The sequence below is a fragment of the Salmo salar genome, chromosome ssa01 (genome assembly GCF_905237065.1).
Source record: "Salmo salar chromosome ssa01, Ssal_v3.1, whole genome shotgun sequence".
In the NCBI taxonomy this organism is placed as follows: domain Eukaryota; kingdom Metazoa; phylum Chordata; class Actinopteri; order Salmoniformes; family Salmonidae; genus Salmo; species Salmo salar.
This window is the reverse complement of record NC_059442.1, coordinates 115,939,872-115,953,872: the sequence shown is the minus strand read 5'-3', so window position 1 is coordinate 115,953,872 and position 14,001 is coordinate 115,939,872. Positions and strand designations below refer to the sequence as shown.

The following is a 14,001-nucleotide window of genomic DNA, read 5'->3' as shown; positions in this document are numbered from 1 at the left end:
GCTGTCTTTCTTTCTGTCTCTCTCTCTCTCTCTCTCTCTCTCTCTCTCTTTCTTTCTCTCTTTCTGTCGCTGTCTTTCTTTCTCTCTTCCTGTCTCTCTCTCTCTCTCAATTCAATTTACAATTTAAGGGGCTTTATTGGCATGGGAAACATGTTTACATTGCCAAAGCAAGTGAAATAAACAATACAAAATGAACAGTAAACATTACACTTACAAAAGTTCCAAAATAATAAATACATTTCAAATGACATATTATTTCTATATACAGTGTTCTAATGATGTGCAAATTGTTAAAGTACAAAGGGAAAATAAATAAACAGAAATATGGGTTGTATTTACAATGGTGTTTGTTCTTCACTGGTTGCCCTTTTCTTGTGGCAACAGGTCACACATCTTGCTGCTGTGATTGGTCACTGTGGTATTTCACCCAGTAGATATGGGAGTTTATCTAAATTGGATTTGTTTTCTAATTCTTTGTGGGTCTGTGTAATCTGAGGGAAATATGTGTCTCTAATATGGTCATATTTATGCAGCTCAGTTTCCACCTCATTTTGTGGGCAATGTGCACATTGCCTGTCTTCTCTTGAGAGCCAGGTCTGCCTTCGATGGCCTTTCTCAATAGCAAGGCTAAGCTTACTGAGTCTGTACATAGTCAAAGCTTTCCTTAGTGGTCAGGTATTCTGTGGTCAGGTATTCTCTCTAATTGTGTTGCTGTCTCTCTCTCTCTCTCTCCCTGTCTCTCTCTCTCTCGCTCTCTCTCTCTTTACGTCTTTCTCTCTCTCTCTTTACCTGTCTCTCTCTCTCTTTACCTCTCTCTCTCTCTCTCTTTACCTGTCTCTCTCCTCTCTCTCTTTACCTGTCTCTCTCCTCTCTCTCCCTCTCTCTACCTCTCTCTCTCTCTCCTCTCTCTCCCCCTCTCTCTACCTCTCTCTCTCTACCTGTCTGTCTCTCTCTCACCCCCCCTCTCTCTCAATTTTTTTCAATTTCAATTCAATTTGTTTTATTGGCATGACGTATCAATGTACATATTGCCAAAGCTTATTTTGGATATTTACAATATTAAAATAATAAGAATCAAAATTGTCAATGGGACAACAGTAATACTAATAACCAAGGGTAAAAATAACCATACATTGAACAATAACAATACGCATACAGTAGAGGACATGTGCAGGTTGATTGCTCTGTCAGACACTGTCCCTCATCTTATGGCAGGTGGCAATGTAGTGCGCTGCCAACCCACAGCTCTCTGCGTCCTTCCCCAACAGGACGGGTAGCCTATCCTCATCAGAGAGGTCTTTGAAACTTTGAATAAGGGTTTCAAATTTGGGGAAATGACACTCTCTAATTATTTTATATTTTTGACATTTTGTCAGGAAATGCAGCTCCGTCTCAGGTTCTGCTGTTGTGCAGTGGTTGCACAGCCTTTCCTCTACAGGGAGCCAGGTTTTCCTGTGTCTACCCTTCTCAATGGCAAGGCTGTGCTCACTGAGCCTGTACTTTGTCAAGGTTTTTCTACGGTTGTGGTCAGTAACCCTGGTCAAATAGTTAGCCACGGTGTACTATCGATTTAGGGCCAGATAGCACTGCATTTTGCTTTGTGCTTGTGCTCCCCATTAAACAATGTAGTTTTGTTTTGACTGTGTAGTAATTTGTTTTATTCTGATTGATTGGATGTTCTGGTCCTGAGGCTTCAGTGTGTTAGTAGAACAGGTTTGTGAACTCAGCCCCAGGACCAGCTGGATGAGGGCCCTGAGGCTTCACTGTGTTAGTAGAACAGGTTTGTGAACTCAGCCCCAGGACCAGCTGGATGAGGGTCCTGAGGCTTCAGTGTGTTAGTAGAACAGGTTAGTGAACTCAGCCCCAGGACCAGCTGGATGAGGGTCCTGAGGCTTCAGTGTGTTAGTAGAACAGGTTTGTGAACTCAGCCCCAGGACCAGCTGGATGAGGGTCCTGAGGCTTCAGTGTGTTAGTAGAACAGGTTTGTGAACTCAGCCCCAGGACCAGCTGGATGAGGGGACTCTTTTCTTTGCTCAGCTCTTGGCATTGCAAGGCTTGGTAATGATATGAGAGGGGGTCACTGTATTTTAGATGTTTCCAAAACTTAATTGTGCTTTTTTGAGTTTTTAATATTAGTGGATATTTTTGGCCTAATTCTGCCCTACATGCATTGTTTTTAATTTTCCTCTGGACATGTAGGAGAATCTTACAGAACTCTGCATGCAGGGTTTCAATGGGGTGTTTGTACCATTTGATAAATCTTGTTTTGCAAGTGAACCCCACACCTCGCTGCCATAAAGTGCAATTGGTTCAGTGACACATTCAATTAGTTTTAGCCAAATTTTAATAGGTATTTCAATTTGAATTTGTTTTTTAACTCCATCAACAGCAGGTGCATTTCAAGAGCGGCAAATTTGAATCCAAATAAATGTCAAAATTCAAATTTTTCAAACATACAACTATTTTACACCCTTTGAAAGATAAACATCTCCTTAATCTAACCACGTTTTACGATTTCAAAAAGGTTTTACGGCGAAAGCATAAATTTAGAGTATGTTAGGACAGTACATTTACAAGAGTTGTGTGTAATGTTTTGTCAATTCAAAGACAAGGTCACCAAAACCATAAAACCAGCTAAAATGATGCACTAACCTTTTACAATCTCCATCAGATGACACTCCTAGGACATTATGTTAGACAATGCATGCATTTTTAGTTCTATCAAGTTCATATTTATATCCAAAAACAGCGTTTTACTATGGCATTGATGTTGAGGAAATCGTTTCCCTCCAATAACCGGCAGTCAAGTCAGCACCACAAATTAAATAATTAAAATTAGAAAACATTGGTAAAATATTATATTGTCATTTAAAGAATTATAGATTTACATCTCTTGAACGCAATCAACTTGCCAGATTTAAAAATAACCTTACTGGGAAATCACACTTTGCAATAATCTGAGCACTGCGCCCAGAAAAATACGCGTTGCGATACAGACTAGCCGTCATGTTGGGGAGATCTAAAATCGAAAATACTATGTAAATAATCCATTACCTTTGATTCTCTTCATCAGATGTCACTTCAGGTATCACAGGTCCATAACGAATGTAGTTTTGTTCAAAAAAGCTCATCATTTATGTCCAAAAATCTCCGTCTTGTTAGCACATGATCTAAGCCCGCCGGACTTCACTTCATGAACGAGGGGAAAAAATATATTTACGTTCGTTCAAACATGTCAAACGTTGTATAGCATAAATCATTAGGGCCTTTTTTAACCAGAACATGAATAATATTCAAGGTGGACGAATGCATTCTCTTTTATAACGTATTGGAACGAGGGTACCCAACATGAACTCGCGCGCCAGGTGTCTAATGGGCCATCATCGTTCCATGGCTCTTGTTCGGTCAGATCTCCCTCCAGAAGACTCAAAACACTTTGTAAAGGCTGGTGACATCTAGTGGAAGCAATAGGAAGTGCCAAAATATTCCTCAGCCCCTGTGTTTTTCAATGGCATAGGTTTAAAGGTAATACAACACATCAGGTATCCACTTCCTGTCAGAAAATGTCTCAGGGTTTTGCCTGCCAAATGAGTTCTGTTATACTCACAGACACCATTCAAACAGTTTTAGTAACTTTAGGGTGTTTTCTATCCATATATAATAAGTATATGCATATTCTAGTTACTGGGTAGGATTAGTAACCAGATTAAATCGGGTACATTTTTTTATCCAGCCGTGCAAATACTGCCCCCTAGCCCTAACAGAATGTCCTGCGTGCTTTCTCTCTCAGTTCATTCACTGCCTCATTAAGGTGTCCAGTTGAGCTTATTTTTAAACCTCAGTAATTGTAGTGTGTACAGTACTCTATATTTTGTACCAATTGAGAACTTTTGTCTAATTCCCTAAGATCTGGATCTTCTCTGGAAAATCATTATTTTAGTATTTTTGGGGTTTACTGCCAGGGCCCAGGTCTGGCAGGTCCAGGCTCTGCTGTAGGCCAGGTGCTGTGGGTGACAGCAGGCATAGGTCATCTGCGAAGAGTAGGCATTTAACCTCTGAATTGTGGAGGATAACACCAGGGGCTGAGGATTTTTCTAGAATAGTGGCCAATTCGTTGATGTAAATATTGAAGAGTGCAGGGCTCAGATTGCAACCCTGGCGAAGGCCCCGCTCTTGGTTAAATAATTCTGTTCTTTTCTTACCAATTTTAATGCAGCACGTATTGCCAGTATACATTGATTTAATTATGTCATATATTTTACCCCCTACACCACTTTCAATAACTTTGTTGAACAGTCCTGTATGCCAAATAGAATCAAATGCTTTTTGGAAGTTGATAAAGTAAGCGTATATTTTGGTGGACATGTTTATCTATCAGGGTGTGTAGGGTGTAAATATGATCAGTCGTGCAATGTTTTGATATAAATCCAATTTGGCTTTTACCCAAGACATTGTGCTTATTAAGGAAGTTTAGAACTCTTACATTTATAATACTACAGAAAACCTTCCCCAGGTTACTGTTCACACAAATGCCTCTGTAATTGTTAGGGTCGAATTTGTCTCTGTTCTTAAAGATTGGGGTTATGAGTCCTTGATTCCAGATGTCAGGGAAATAACCTACACTCAGGATCAAATTAAAAAGTTGAATTATAGCCAATTGAAATTTTGCAATAGTGAGTTTGAGCATCTCATTTAGGATGCCATCAGGTCCGCATGCTTTTTAAATTTGAGAGCCTGAAGTTTCTTATAGAGCTCCTGGTCAGTAATTGGGGAGTCCAATGGATTTTGATTGTCCTTTTTTTCCTTAATCCATTCAACTTCTCATGAATTTGTCGTTGTTCTGCGTTAGTGTCAATTTGAACGGTGTTGTAGAGTGTTTTAAAATGGGTTGTCCAAACGTCACCATTTACTATTGCTAATTCCTCCTGTTTCGATTTGTTTTTTTTTTCTCCAATTTTGCCAGAAGTTGTTTGTGTTGATGGACTCCTCAATTAGTGTCAGCTGCTTTTTACTGTGCTTTTTTGGTTCTGAGTGTACGTTATAGCGTTTTAAAGTCTCTCTCTCTCTCTCTCTCTCTCTCTCTCTCTCTCGTTAGTTTCCTAAGACTTTTATCAATGCATGTGTTGCCTTTTTTAAATTGTTTCTCCGTGCGGAGGCCATCTACATATTCTATACTGAACTGTTTATCTTCTATTCCTAGGTCAGGTTGCAGGTGGGCCTGTACATAGTCTACATACAAGACTGGTTGACAGTCTACAGTAGAGAACAGATTCTGGTCCTACGGCTTGAAGATCACGCTTCCAACAGGAAATACACAATGCACAAAGTCTTTGACTTCCTCAACTTGGGTATGTAGTATTCAACTCTTGTCCTTAATATTTCTTTATTTCAAGTCAGTCAGTCTATATTGAAGCTGCCAGACGCAGAGCTTTAATCCTTAGCAAGCTCTTTGAAGTTTACTTATGCAACCACCGAAGATCCACATCATATTATTATTATAGACACTTCCCCATGCTATTCTTACTATAAGCTGAAAGGGGCAGCACAACCCCACAGCCCTATAACTCCCCAACAATCCGACTAGTCTCACCGTCACCCAGGTAACAGGGTATAACAGAGGTTATGTCGTGGAATATTGCTTCAAAAATATAACACTCTTACAAGAACCTTTGAATTCAATATAGACTTTAATACAGAGTAGCAAAACCGAGTCCTTCCATGAAAAATACTAAATTCTCATATTACAGAGTCCTGCCTTTATAGGATTCTGTCTTTGCATAACGCATAGAGTCCCCTCCCTCTATATGAAAATAACTTCCCTAGACCGTTCTTTACCATTATCTCTCCATATCAGTTGTTGCTTGTTAACGCCCACATCTGACAGCTGTATAGGTTATAATGGGTGCAGGGCCTGGTCCTATATATTCCATTCCTTATATAGCCATTCTGTTTCAGCTCTTCAAAGTGGACAGCCTAAATGCTGCTGTCGTGTCTTTGGCTATGCCGGATTAAGTGATATGACATGCTAACCTATAAAATTCTTTCTCTAATTAATATTACCTGATTAAGCTAATCATGTGAATGTAATTAACTAGAAAGTCGGGGCACCACGGAAGAACGTTTATAGAGCCGTTATCTTCCGAATAAACTCTTAAAATACTTAGTAATACTTTACATCGGTAGCAGTCAATATTAACCCTTATCTTATTTTCAGTCTCATAATGAAAGTTGTAAATTCTTGGCTATCTTCACGAACCCTGGCTTACAAGTTGAATCAGCAATACCAAATTGGGTTTAATTATTTATTTACTAAATACCTCAACTAATCACACAGAATTACATATACACAGAATACAAATGATGTCATACAGAAAACGTCCTGGTGGACGGAACCTGTATGATGTCTGGTTACACAAAGGAAGGGGGTTGGGCTTGAATGAAAGAGCGGGAAGACTTAGGAACGAAGAAACAGCAGCTATGCTATCGTAAATACATTATCTTATGCATTCTAAATTACCGCCCATTTGGAAAAGGAAAATGCAATAAATATTTACTCTGAGCTGCGCTTCGGTAGATTGGTTGTAGATGCTGGCCGGGTTGGCCAACAGATCTTCCTGTTCTCGGAAGAATGTCTCTGGTGGTAAATTGGATACGTGGTGGTATCTTCGTCTGGTCGTTAGACTGGATCCGTCGTCCGTCCTTTCCTAGCCCAAGTCTACAGCGGCCGCTGCTAACTCAACGGCTAGGAAGTATCACTTCTGTAGTGAATAAGCTCAAAGTTCATACCATTCGCCACCAAAGCTCACGCCGAGGTTGGCTTAGTTCTGTACTTGACATGTGTGTCCTTCTAACGTAGAGGCTGCAGACCTCACGTACTGGAACAACCTGGTTATCTTTTCGTCAAAGGCTTATATAGTGGAGAGGGGGAGTGATGTGTTTCATCGTTTATAACCCCTGTCTCTTCACAGGGGTGGGACACTGATCAAGCAGGGCACTTTCCTTATGAAAACCCAATTCTCTCATTTGGAAGCTAAAATTACATTTAATCTCATAACAAACAATTCCAATATCAAACATTTCAATTGCATAACAATTCCATGTTACTCTGATAACTAGAGGGTGTATACTTTCTCAGGTACAGTTTATGTCGTCCTGTCATCAGTCATAATGTCTCAGATAACAACGAACTGACATCCATACTCATTACGTTCCAAAGCATATTTCCAACTGGTTTTATTACCAAAATATGGTTCCTTTCCCCATTTGTTTGATGTTCCCAGACTCTCTATATTTAACAGGACAGCAGTCCTTCAGGACAGCAGTCCTTCAGTAGGGTCAGAGAGGGGAAGGGAGAAAGGTATTTATGGGGGGGTCATAAACCTTACCCACAGGCCAACGTCATGACACTGCTAATAATGGAAATGGAATCAGAGTCATGAGTTTTGCTCCCACAGTTACTGTAAAAGTTGCTGTAGAGCACTCTTTGATTGATTGATGAATTGATTGACTTACTGATTGGTTGATTAATGTATTGATTGAATGATTGACTGACTGATTGATTGACTGACTGATTGATTGACTGGCAGATTGGTTGATTGACTGACTGATTGACTGATTGGTATGTGGCTTATAGTATGTCTATGTGTGTATTAAAGGTCCGTTGACGGTGCAGAAGGAAGCGGAGATCACTAAAAGTCCCGCCTCCAACACACGGCGGCCAGCAGATAAGAACCTAGGACCCATGCTCCCGTAACCAAGGAGATACTGAGGGACTTCTACACTCCATTCAACATGAAACTGGCCAAGGTGCTCCGCAATGACTCCTTCAGATGGGACAACTATTCAAAACTCATATAAAGACTTTTTTTAATGGGGAAACCATTCAAAACTCATATAAATACTTTTTTTTAATGGGGAAACCATTCAAAACTCATGTCAAGACTTGTTTTAATGGGGAAACCATTCAGAGCTCATATAAAGATTTGTTTTAATGTGGAAACCATTCAGCACTCGAATATCCCAGTCAATGTTCCATCCACATTTTTTGGGGCACTGTGCAAATTTCCGGTCTGCTGAGCGCAAACTTGAACTTTGTGAAAATTCTGTGCAACTTCCAGCGTGCGTTCACTGTGAATACTGAGGCTGTACCCGCTTTAAGTTACAGTTTTACTGTGAACACTGAGGCTGTACCCGCTTTAAGTTACAGTTTTAACAGTGACCAAGTAGGCTACTGTGGCTATTTGTTCATAATGTAGGTCCACCAGAGTGGCCTACTATCAAAACAATGGAGAAAAATGCATCCCATAACATGTTAATAACATGGAAATAACTGTTCTATCATTCAGCCTACAGTAGCAGCCAATGTGTGGTGTTCAATGTCTACATTCCATCAGACTTTTGAAGAGAAAAAACATGCAGTATTTGACATTAACCTGTTGATCCACTTGTCCTTCAGACATGGAGGTGACTGAAAATGTTGTTGTGTTGTTTGATGCAAGAAACCACTTTCCAAAATAAAATCCATTATTATTCCCATACCATTATTACAGAGAATAAGACAAATTATGCTACCCTCTGCCTATTGGCTGCTGAGCTTATTCAAGCCTGTCTCAAAATACAACACTGCCCCTTTAAGAAAACAAAAAAAAGCTCTTTACCTGACTCCCTTTTCCAAAGATGTCTAGAAATGTACACATTTTGTGCTCTTGTTGGAAGCAATCACTCCCCTATTTCTGACTACAAATGGGCTAATATCTCACTAACTGGCAAAGGATATGAACAAAATGGGCACACATGGATAAATGCAGCTCTTGCTTTAACCTCAGAACAAGCGCATCCACTCACGACCGCTCATGCTGTAAACACAGTCCAGTTCAAAGTCAATGGCACAGATCCATATATGGCAATGGTCTATTTGCATATAGGCCTACTGCAGCTCTGATTGTTTATGCTACACTGGTCCGTGTAGAGTACGGTCTGAGTTGTGCGTGTCAATACAATAGAATCGTGGAAGAAGTTTGGAACCACCAAGACTCTTCCTAGAGTTGGCCGCCCGTCAAAACTGAGCATTCGGGGGAGAAGGGCCTTGATCAGGGAGGTGAACAAGAACCCAATGGTCACTCTGACAGAGCTTTAGAGTTCCTCTGTGGTGATGGGAGAATCTTCCAGAAGGACAACCATCTCTGCAGCTCTCCACCAATCAAGCCTTTATGGTAGAGTGACCAGACAGAAGCCACTCCTCAGTAAAAGGCACATGACAGCCCGCTTGGAGTTTGCCAAAAGGCACCTAAAGGACTCAGACCATGATAAACAAGATTCTATGGTCTGTTGAAACCAAGATTGAACTCTTTGGCCTGAATGCCAAGCGTCACATTTGGAGGAAACCTGGCACCATCCCTACGATGAAGCATGGTGGTGGCAGCATCATGCTTTGGGGATATTTTTCAGCGGCAGAGACTGGGAGACTAGTCACAATCGAGACAAATATGAACGGTGCAAAGTACAGAGAGATCCTTGATGAAAACCTGCTCCAGAGTGCTCAGGACCTCAGACTGGGGCGAAGGTTCACCTTCCAACAAGCTAACAACCCTAAACACACAGCCAAGACAACGCAGGAGTGGCTTCGGGACAAGTCTCTGTATGTCCTTGAGTGACCTAGCCAGAGCCTGGACTTGAACGCATCAAACATCTCTGGAGAGACCTGAAAATAGCTGTGCAGCAACGCTCCCCATTCAACCTGACAGAGCTTGAGTGGAGAATGGGAGAAACTCCTCAAATACAGCTGTGTCAAGCTTGTAGTGTCATACCCAAGAAGAATCGAGGCTGTAATCGCTGCCAAAGGTGCTTCAACAAAGTACTGAGTAAAGGGTCTGAATACTTATGCAAATGTAATATTTCAGTTTTTTATTTTTAATAAATTAACAAAAAAAAACTAAAATCCTGTTTTTGCTTTGTCATTATGGGCTATTGTACTGTATGTAGATTAATGAGGGAAAAAATATTTAATCCATTTTAGAATAAGACTGTAACGTAACAAAATGTGGAAAAAGTCAAGTAGTCTGAATTGTTTCTGAAAGCGCTGTACATTTAAATCATGTGCTTTTTAATTTGTATTTTACTGGGCGGATGGTGCCTGCATCTGATGGTCAGTCTCGGCGGAGGGAGAAGAGCAGCAGACTGAGGGTCTGCCTCTCAACGTCCCTCGAGTCGCATTATTTATGCCTCATGCACAAATTCATGTTGTTACTCCTATAAACTAAGAAAGTTAAATATTCCTCGATATTAAAAAGACCCAAGCCGCTAATAACAACAACAATACAAGCCTATAGATACACTTTCCTACTCATTCATTACTGCTGCAGTGCTTGTTGTAGCGCTGAGTGGAAATAGGAAGAACACGCATTTTATGCGTTATAAAAGTGTTGAATACAAAGTGTTGACAGTGCTGAGTAAGAACTTAAACATGAACTCACTCATAAAAACAGCAGCTCTTTGCTGTATTCGTTGACAGTCTCTTTCTAGTCGTGGTTTTAAACGTTTTGAAATCTCACAACATCAACTTTACTGTATCTTTCTGTTATGGCTGCTACATTACTGCAGACACGGTCATCTGAGCCATCCGATTGGCCTGTAGTGCATTTGATTTGCTCTCTGGGCCCTGCCGGGAAGGCAGAGTTTGTACCTTCAGACACATGAAATGGTTCAAAATGGCAACAGTTGGCCTACCGGGCATGCAGGAGAGCTGAATCGGGTGCATCTACCGCCGAACAGCCCGAGATGAATAAAATAAATAGACTTTATCGTTGGGTTTGGGCGATCGACTAGGAAGGTCTTAGAGATCGACCAGTGGATCGCGATCGATTTACAGAAATGTTTGGCGTTCGACTAGGAAGGCCTTAGAGATCGACTAGTGGATCGCGATCGATTTACAGAAATGTTTGGCGATCGACTAGGAATGCACCCAGGCTAAATTATAATTCACCCAGGCTACATTATAATCCATCCAGGCTACATTATAATCCACCCAGGCTACATTACAATCCACCCAGGCGGCATTATAATTAACCCAGGCTAAATTATAATTCACCCAGGCGAAATTATAATCCACCCAGGCTAAATTATAATCCACCCAGGCTAAATTATAATTCACCCAGGCTACATTATAATCCACCCAGGCTACATTATAATCCACCCAGGCTACATTATAATTCACCCAGGCTACATTATAATCCACCCAGGCTAAATTATAATTCACCCAGGCTAAATTATAATTCACCCAGGCTACATTTTAATCCACCCAGGCTACATTACAATTCACCCAGGCTACATCACAATTCACCCAGGCTAAATTATAATTCACCCAGGCTACATTATAATTCACCCAGGCTACATTATAATTCACCCAGGCTACATTATAATCCACCCAGGCTACATTATAATCCACCCAGGCTACATTATAATCCACCCAGGCTACATTACAATTCACCCAGGCTAAATTATAATTCACCCAGGCTACATTACAATTCACCGAGGCTAAATTATAATTTACCCAGGCTAAATTATAATTCACCCAGGCTACATTATAATTTACCCAGGCTACATTACAATTCACCCAGGCTAAATTATAATCCACCCAGGCTAAATTATAATCCACCCAGGCTAAATTATAATCCACCCAGGCTAAATTATAATTCACCCAGGCTACATTATAATTCACCCAGGCTACATTATAATTCACCCAGGCTACATTATAATCCACCCAGGCTACATTACAATTCACCCAGGCTAAATTATAATTCACCCAGGATAAATTATAATTCACCCAGGCTACATTATAATTCACCCAGGCTACATTATAATTCACCCAGGCTACATTATAATCCACCCAGGCTAAATTATAATTCACCCAGGCTACATTATAATCCACCCAGGCTACATTATAATCCACCCAGGCTACATTATAATTCACCAGACTAAATTATAATCCACCCAGGCTAAATTATAATCCACCCAGGCTAAATTATAATTCACCCAGGCTACATTATAATCCACCCAGGCTACAGTATAATTCACCCAGGCTACATTATAATCCACCCAGGCTAAATTATAATTCACCCAGGCTAAATTATAATTCACCCAGTCTACATTTTAATCCACCCAGGCTACATTACAATTCACCCAGGCTACATCACAATTCACCCAGGCTAAATTAAAATTCACCCAGGCTAAATTATAATTCACCCAGGCTAAATTATAATTCACCCAAGCTACATTATAATTCACCCAGGCATCATTATAATCCACCCAGGCTACATTATAATCCACCCAGGCTACATTACAATTCACCCAGGCTAAATTATAATTCACCCAGGCTAAATTATAATTCACCCAGGCTACATTTTAATCCACCCAGGCTACATTACAATTCACCCAGGCTACATCACAATTCACCCAGGCTAAATTATAATTCACCCAGGCTACATTATAATTCACCCAGGCTACATTATAATTCACCCAAATCCACCCAGGCTACATTATAATCCACCCAGGCTACATTACAATTCACCCAGGCTAAATTATAATTCACCCAGGCTACATTACAATTCACCGAGGCTAAATTATAATTTACCCAGGCTAAATTATAATTCACCCAGGCTACATTATAATTTACCCAGGCTACATTACAATTCACCCAGGCTAAATTATAATCCACCCAGGCTAAATTATAATCCACCCAGGCTAAATTATAATTCACCCAGGCTAAATTATAATTCACCCAGGCTACATTATAATTCACCCAGGCTACATTATAATTCACCCAGGCTACATTATAATCCACCCAGGCTACATTACAATTCACCCAGGCTAAATTATAATTCACCCAGGATAAATTATAATTCACCCAGGCTACATTATAATTCACCCAGGCTACATTATAATTCACCCAGGCTACATTATAATCCACCAAGGCTAAATTATAATTCACCCAGGCTACATTATAATCCACCCAGGCTACATTATAATCCACCCAGGCTACATTATAATTCACCAGACTAAATTATAATCCACCCAGGCTAAATTATAATCCACCCAGGCTAAATTATAATTCACCCAGGCTACATTATAATCCACCCAGGCTACAGTATAATTCACCCAGGCTACATTATAATCCACCCAGGCTAAATTATAATCCACCCAGGCTAAATTATAATTCACCCAGGCTACATTATAATCCACCCAGGCTACAGTATAATTCACCCAGGCTACATTATAATCCACCCAGGCTAAATTATAATTCACCCAGGCTAAATTATAATTCACCCAGTCTACATTTTAATCCACCCAGGCTACATTACAATTCACCCAGGCTAAATTAAAATTCACCCAGGCTAAATTATAATTCACCCAGGCTAAATTATAATTCACCCAGGCTACATTATAATTCACCCAGGCATCATTATAATCCACCCAGGCTACATTATAATCCACCCAGGCTACATTACAATTCACCCAGGCTAAATTATAATTCACCCAGGCTAAATTATAATTCACCCAGGCTACATTTTAATCCACCCAGGCTACATTACAATTCACCCAGGCTACATCACAATTCACCCAGGCTAAATTATAATTCACCCAGGCTACATTATAATTCACCCAGGCTACATTATAATTCACCCAGGCTACATTATAATCCACCCAGGCTACATTATAATCCACCCAGGCTACATTATAATCCACCCAGGCTACATTACAATTCACCCAGGCTAAATTATAATTTACCCAGGCTAAATTATAATTCACCCAGGCTACATTATAATTTACCCAGGCTACATTACAATTCACCCAGGCTAAATTATAATCCACCCAGGCTAAATTATAATCCACCCAGGCTAAATTATAATTCACCCAGGCTAAATTATAATTCACCCAGGCTACATTATAATTCACCCAGGCTACATTATAATTCACCCAGGCTACATTATAATCCACCCAGGCTAC

At 40.3% G+C, this 14,001-nt stretch overlaps 1 protein-coding gene across 1 annotated transcript in view; it reads left to right on the top strand.

Annotated features, from left to right (window-relative positions):
• LOC106562767 (carbohydrate sulfotransferase 15) overlaps positions 1-9,198 on the top strand; it is a 99,907-nt gene extending 90,709 nt beyond the window's left edge. The window contains 3 exon segments of the mRNA XM_045687717.1: positions 5,201-5,348; positions 7,656-7,742; positions 7,745-9,198. Coding sequence (XP_045543673.1) covers positions 5,201-5,348; positions 7,656-7,742; positions 7,745-7,857 — 348 coding nt within the window. The 3' untranslated portion in view covers positions 7,858-9,198.
• The last annotated feature ends 4,803 nt before the right edge of the window (positions 9,199-14,001 follow it).